This window comes from Gossypium hirsutum, chromosome A09 (assembly GCF_007990345.1).
Source record: "Gossypium hirsutum isolate 1008001.06 chromosome A09, Gossypium_hirsutum_v2.1, whole genome shotgun sequence".
In the NCBI taxonomy this organism is placed as follows: Eukaryota; Viridiplantae; Streptophyta; class Magnoliopsida; order Malvales; family Malvaceae; genus Gossypium; species Gossypium hirsutum.
In genome coordinates this window covers 3,078,965-3,084,885 of record NC_053432.1, presented here as the reverse complement: position 1 = coordinate 3,084,885, position 5,921 = coordinate 3,078,965, and the positions used below count along the sequence as shown (strand labels likewise).

The 5,921-nt window shown below is 33.4% G+C and overlaps 1 protein-coding gene across 1 annotated transcript; it reads right to left on the bottom strand.

The window, feature by feature from the left end:
• Positions 1 to 383: 383 nt before the first annotated feature.
• On the bottom strand, positions 384 to 5,156 carry LOC107888569 (SNF1-related protein kinase catalytic subunit alpha KIN10). The gene is made up of 11 exons (XM_016812724.2): positions 4,993 to 5,156; positions 4,708 to 4,909; positions 3,766 to 3,950; positions 3,499 to 3,681; positions 3,222 to 3,353; positions 2,780 to 2,965; positions 2,155 to 2,244; positions 1,977 to 2,060; positions 1,651 to 1,782; positions 1,139 to 1,369; positions 384 to 1,011 (listed from the first exon to the last, which is right to left on the bottom strand). The coding sequence occupies exons 2-11, from the start codon at positions 4,886 to 4,888 to the stop codon at positions 898 to 900; spliced, it is 1,518 nt and encodes a 505-aa protein (XP_016668213.1). The 5' UTR covers positions 4,889 to 4,909; positions 4,993 to 5,156; the 3' UTR covers positions 384 to 897.
• Positions 5,157 to 5,921: the final 765 nt, after the last annotated feature.

Genomic DNA, 5,921 nt, shown 5'->3' with positions numbered 1-5,921 from the left:
TGTAATTGTATGCATTGCTTTCTTATGATTTTTCTATTCGCTTTTTCTTATTCGCTTAAGAGTTTACTTTTGCTTTATTTCGGTGCCTAACAAAATTTCTCTTAAGAATTATTGTCTTTTCAAGAAAAAAAGCTGACTTAAACAAATTTGATGCAAAAAAAACGATCAAAACTACGCAATTTGCCAAACTAAAGTTCTAACCCTGTGAAACTAACATAAACTGAAATCTGACATGCATTCAATCAAAAATGAGATCCCAATCCCAAAACCAAGGCAAGAAACAACAGATTTACCATCAAATTCTGATACTTGTTGCCCCACAATTGCAATACCCATATCTAATACCCGTGTTTGATAAATATTCAAACATGAATGAGAAGATATAACCTTCCAAAAATCCTCCAGATACATTAAACCATACCCAAGTCGGATACATCTCGTATCCAATGATTACAATCAAGTACAAAGTAACGTAGGCTGATACTACAACATTGGCAGTGTGGGAGCAAGGGGAACAAAATGATCATCAAAAGTTTTGACCTATTTGGACATTAATACACAACGTACTTGGGGGGGGGGGAATAATCCAAAAGACCAAGGTGAATTCTATCATCATAATTCATAAAATCTCCCCTTAGGTTCCATAACATTGTGGAAACCCTACTTATAGTTGAAGGCAAACTTTGTCAGAAGCAGGACTAACATAGTAATATTGCCTTGGCCAATCCTAGTGTTTGAGGACTGGCCTCTCCACAGTTAACCCATCTAAAATAGAGGGTCACCCAAAAAAAAAAAAAAGACGGAAAAAGGAACAGTTATATACATAGAATGTTGTTATTCACATGCATCATAGGAGATTCATGGAGTAAGGGTCCTTAGAAATACAGCCTGCCTATTTTAGAGGACCCGAAGCTGTGCAAGGAATGCGGCACAAAGATCCAAGAAGAGAAACTGAGGTCCCTGAACCCTTTGAAGATCCAGCAGATACTTCTCCTCGCGAGTTTTGTAAAGCTGTTGATATCCAAGGCAGCAAAAATGTGTTAGCACTTTTATTGAGGACGATGCAGCACCATTAATCATCTAGTATCAACACCAAACACCGAATTTCATCATAAAATTTAGTAAGTTAAGCAATTACCTGCACTTCGAATTTGACAACATTCGGCAATTTGGTAACACCATCATTTTCCACAATGGTTGATTCATCACCAAAATAGTGATTATTGTTAAGCATGCCTTCATTAAGACCAGTAATGCTAGGCAGCCACCTGCACTTCATGTTGTAATGCCCTATCTTCTTCCAACAGACATTGAGTTCTTGCAGAGCTTTGAGAACTTCAGTCATAATTTCACGAGGATGGGCTCGAGACTGTACAGATAAAAACAGTCCAATGTCAAACTTTGGTGCATAAAAGGAGTTAATCCCACTAATGTCCTCCATATGTGCTACATGCTAAATTCTTAATTAGTAAAGGCATCAACCACATTTATCCCACCAGTTATAGTTCCATTTTCACCATGGCCAGTTATTACTCGAAATAAAAGAAGACCTTAAGATGCCTATCAGTTGAAGTCTAGTCACCTATGTAATTACTATCAATGTAACAAAAAGTTGATGTGGGAAAACTGCTTGAGAATAAGAAACTCAACCTGAAGTCCAAGAGCCCATTTCCTCTCAAGGCCTCTTAAACCCATTGCTTGATAATCAGCAAATCCTGGAAGGCGGTGTCCAACAGCTGGAGATGTCGGTTCACTTGGATGTATGCGGTTGAAGCCAGATTCCTAAAATAAGGATAAAAAAAACAGAAGGAATTAGAATTCGAACTCTATATGAAAGTCGGCGAAAGAAGAAGGACAATGTTGATCAACCAATGCAACAAGAATAGGCCACTCAACAGTGCATTTATAACCATGAGGCAGCTTTAGATAAGCAATGTCAGCAATAAATAGAAAAAAGTGCGAATAAGAAAACACACCATAGTTTCTTGAAACTCAGCTCCAAGATAGCCACTTGAGACGCGGAAACGATTGTCCAATAGTAAGTAGTAAGCAACAGTTCCCTGGAAGATGATAAGAAATAAGCAACAGTTACCTGGAAGAAACTCAACAGTAAGCAACAGTTCCATCAAGACAATGAGTTGGAGAAGTGGAAACCTCATTCTGAATTCTATTGCGAAGAGATTCAACCAGATGGTTCCTTTCAAATCCCATTCTGACAACTTCCTGAAGAATCTCCTCATCAATCTGTAATTACGTTTCAATCAGGAACTAGAACAAAGACAGGTCATGGTATCAAGTAGTGAAATTAAAATATATAATATGGCAGAATTTCAAAGCTCTCAGCACTACCAAATTGCAAGCTAAATCTCATTATATGATCCAGAAAGCATTTAGGAACGTGTGTGTCACTTATGGGGTTGAAAATAGTAGGGAACTAGCTTATTGAAGTACCTTTATTTCGAAGAGTCCAATAACAAGCAAGAACTGTATAATTCCAAAGTATCTTACTTTAAAATTGAAGGCACGAGTGTTTAAAATGTTTTCCCGGAGACACAAACTATAGTTTTCAGTATCCCAATGTAGTAAAGCTACATCTAAAGCTGGCAATATTTCAGAATTCTACAATGAAGTGCACTCTTGGTATATTTATTCAACCATAATGGTCACTTTTTAGTTTTCACATCTTGCCAATGCCTTTCAGGGTCAATATAGCAGTAGATAAGCATATTTAAAACTAAATTTGAACACTTGAACTCAGGAGAAAAAGGAAATCAACAACCTTTCTTGCTTGCTGCATTGTATCCGGTGGGGGAACAGCTAAATATCTAGGAAGATGTGCTTGAAACCATGGGTGCTGGCGGATCTCAGGAATGGTCATTCTTTTCATTGGATCAACTACAAGCATACGAGGAATCAAGTCTCTAGCACCAGGAGATAAATGGCTTGGAAGAGTGTATATGCCTCCCTGATGGAAAAATAATGCCAATTCCAAGGCATCAGCATTTTCAGAATTAGCAGGTAAGAAACAGGATTAAAAGCAAAAATCTGATTCGAAACTATTGACACGATAGAGAAACAACAAAGTAAAGATTAGATGAACATAAGTATATTAATACTTATTTTTGAGAAAAGATTAGATGAACATAAGTATATTAATACTTATTTTTGAGACCTACAAAACATCTTGGACAAAAAGAAAATGAAAGCTTGATGCCACTTACCTTTATTTTCTTAAAGAGATTGGGAATGTTTTCATCATCAAAAGGAAGGGTGCCACAAAGAAGGGCATACAATATAACACCACAGCTCCATACATCCACTTCAGGTCCAGCATACAGTTTCCCAGAAATAACCTATAACAATGGAGATCCATAAGCATTAGAAAACGACATGACATGAAACAAATTTCTATTAAATAAAATAAAACCAAAACCATCCCCCATTTCATGACCATAAATGTAAGAAATCCAGAATTAATTTTAAGTCACAAACTCCTACCTCTGGGGCAGCATAGTTTGGGCTACCACAGCTTGTCTTCAGAAAATGGCCATCTCTCATTATGTTGCTCAAGCCGAAATCAGCAATCTTCACATTGCATTTGGAATCCAGAAGCAAATTTTCAGGCTTAAGGTCTCGATGAACCACCATATTTCTGTGGCAGTACTCCACCCCAGAAATTATCTGCTTCCAAAGATTTCATACTTGTAATTTCTAAAAAGAAAAAGAAAGTCAATAATGATAATAAATAAGAACTTCCAACCAGACCTGCTGAAAAAAGTTGCGAGCCTCATCCTCTTGCAACCTTCCTTTCTCCACAATATAATCGAAGAGTTCTCCGGACTTCACATATTCCATAACCACAAAGATATCCGTCGCTGTCTCTATGACCTCGTACAGTCGTATGATGTGAGGGTGCATAAACAGTCTCAAAATCTTAATCTCCCTTCTAACTGCACCAAATATTAAGCCTTCCTGTTTCAATAATTCTATAAAATTTGACTACAACATGCAAGACTCATGAAAGCAAAACATGATTAAGATTCAAGAAAGCTACTAAAAGTCCTCTTTTTGTATTAAGGAATTATTCCCATTTTAACAGAAATAAAGCACCAAGAGATTTGATCATTCAAAGTAATGAATCGTCTGAACCAAGACAGTTTATAATGTTTTAATTGATTACCTTTTCCGATAGCAAGATAACATGTAGCAAAAACAATAATCAACCAGAACCTAAGAAATCAAATCCTTCAAAATAAAAAACTTAAGAAAACCATTCAAAAATTAATATGAGAAATCTAATTTATAATCAGTAAATTAAAGTTGTTCTTGGTTGAGTGAAATAGTGAAAAGAGAGGAGAGTGGAGAAGTATTTCAAATCTTAATGTACAAAAATAATTCATTTCGGATCACCTTTAGGGCAAAAAAAAAAAATCATTTCAAATTATTTGTTCTTCTCATTTTTCTATCTATCGTGGCACAGCAAAAATATTTTTTTCTTTCTATTTTCTCCCCTCCAATTTTTCATCTTTCCAAATTTCTTTCAACTTTACCAAACAAAGCATTAAGGTCACGAATATTGTTATTCTAATAAATTACTATATCCTTAATGCTCAAACTTTTTTCTTACTTCAACAACTAAAATAAAAGCCAACATTAAATTCTAAAAAAATTAAAAAATATATTTCAAATTTGTTTCAAAAAAAGTACCTTTTTCCTCCATCTCCATATTCTTAATCTTTCTCCGATTAAGAATCTTAATAGCAACTTTATAACCAGTCGAAGAATGTTCAGCAATTTTAACCTTTCCAAACGACCCAATTCCAAGCGTTTTTCCAAGCTTGTAATTCGATAATACATTATCCGCTCCTCTTCCTCCCGATCCATCCATTTTTCTTTCCTTTTTTCTTAACTAAAAAACAAATAAAAAATATAAAAATAAAAATCAACTAAATCAAAACTGCTAAAAATGAAAAATATTAAGTGTAAGGCTACCTGATTCGATCGGAACTGCCTGCCTTAGGTTTTCTTTTGACGGAGAATCCAATCGGAGGAACAAGCGAACGAGCGAGCGAACGAGCGAGAGAGAGAGTTTTTTCTTATTGGTTAAAATTCTGACTTTTTTTCTACTTCTTCTTTTGCCCTTAGCATTTGATAGAATAACAGTGATATTCCCTAACTTTTTGTCGTTTTGTTCGAATTCTGAGAGAGAAAAAAATCATTTTTAGAGATTTGTTTTGGTTAAAGTACCTAGCAAGTCCTTGTGTTATAGGGATTATATCAAATTAGTCCTTCTATTAATAAATGGATCGATTTAACCCCTATACTATTAAGTAAATCAAACAAATCTAAATTATAATTGATCTAACATTTATTATATAAAAAATATCTTGAAATTTATTTTTTTCAATTGCAATTCAATTTCAAACAAAAAACTTTATTTATAGAATCATGAAAATTTTAAAAATATTAACTCTGTTAAACAGTAAATAATTTTTTTTAAATAATAAATGTTAACTCTATTTCAATTTGGTCTTTTTTTATTCTCTTTAATAGTAATAGTAGAGGAATTAATTTGATCAAGTCCCTATAATAGAGAGACTTCTTACATATATTCATCGATTCTTATACACATTTTTAGAGAATTTTAGATTTGATTAATTTTAGGTTTTGCTAAAATATTGTGAATTTTATAAGTAATTCTTAGAATTTACTGTTAAAATATTTTAAAATTTAAAAGAATAAATATCATATTTCATTTTTTTGGAAAAAGAATAAATAATTTAAATAATCTTATATTATTATGAATCCAACAAAAAAATTTAATTTATAAACAAGATAAACTCAGATATTAAAATAAAATTACAAAAACTCTCATATATAATTAATCTTTAGATTCTAATGTTGATGTTTTTTAAAAAATT

Bases quoted from the DNA above. Each gene is read 5' to 3' on its own strand.
- LOC107888569 (XM_016812724.2), bottom strand. From the start codon at position 4,888: ATGGATGGATCGGGAGGAAGAGGAGCGGATAATGTATTATCGAATTAC. The intron at 2,061-2,154 runs GTTTCCACTTCT...ATCATCTTCCAG, and splicing joins GCAATAGAATTCAGAATGAG to GGAACTGTTGCTTACTACTT. The intron at 1,370-1,650 runs GTTGAGTTTCTT...TTATCTGTACAG, and splicing joins AATGGGCTCTTGGACTTCAG to TCTCGAGCCCATCCTCGTGA.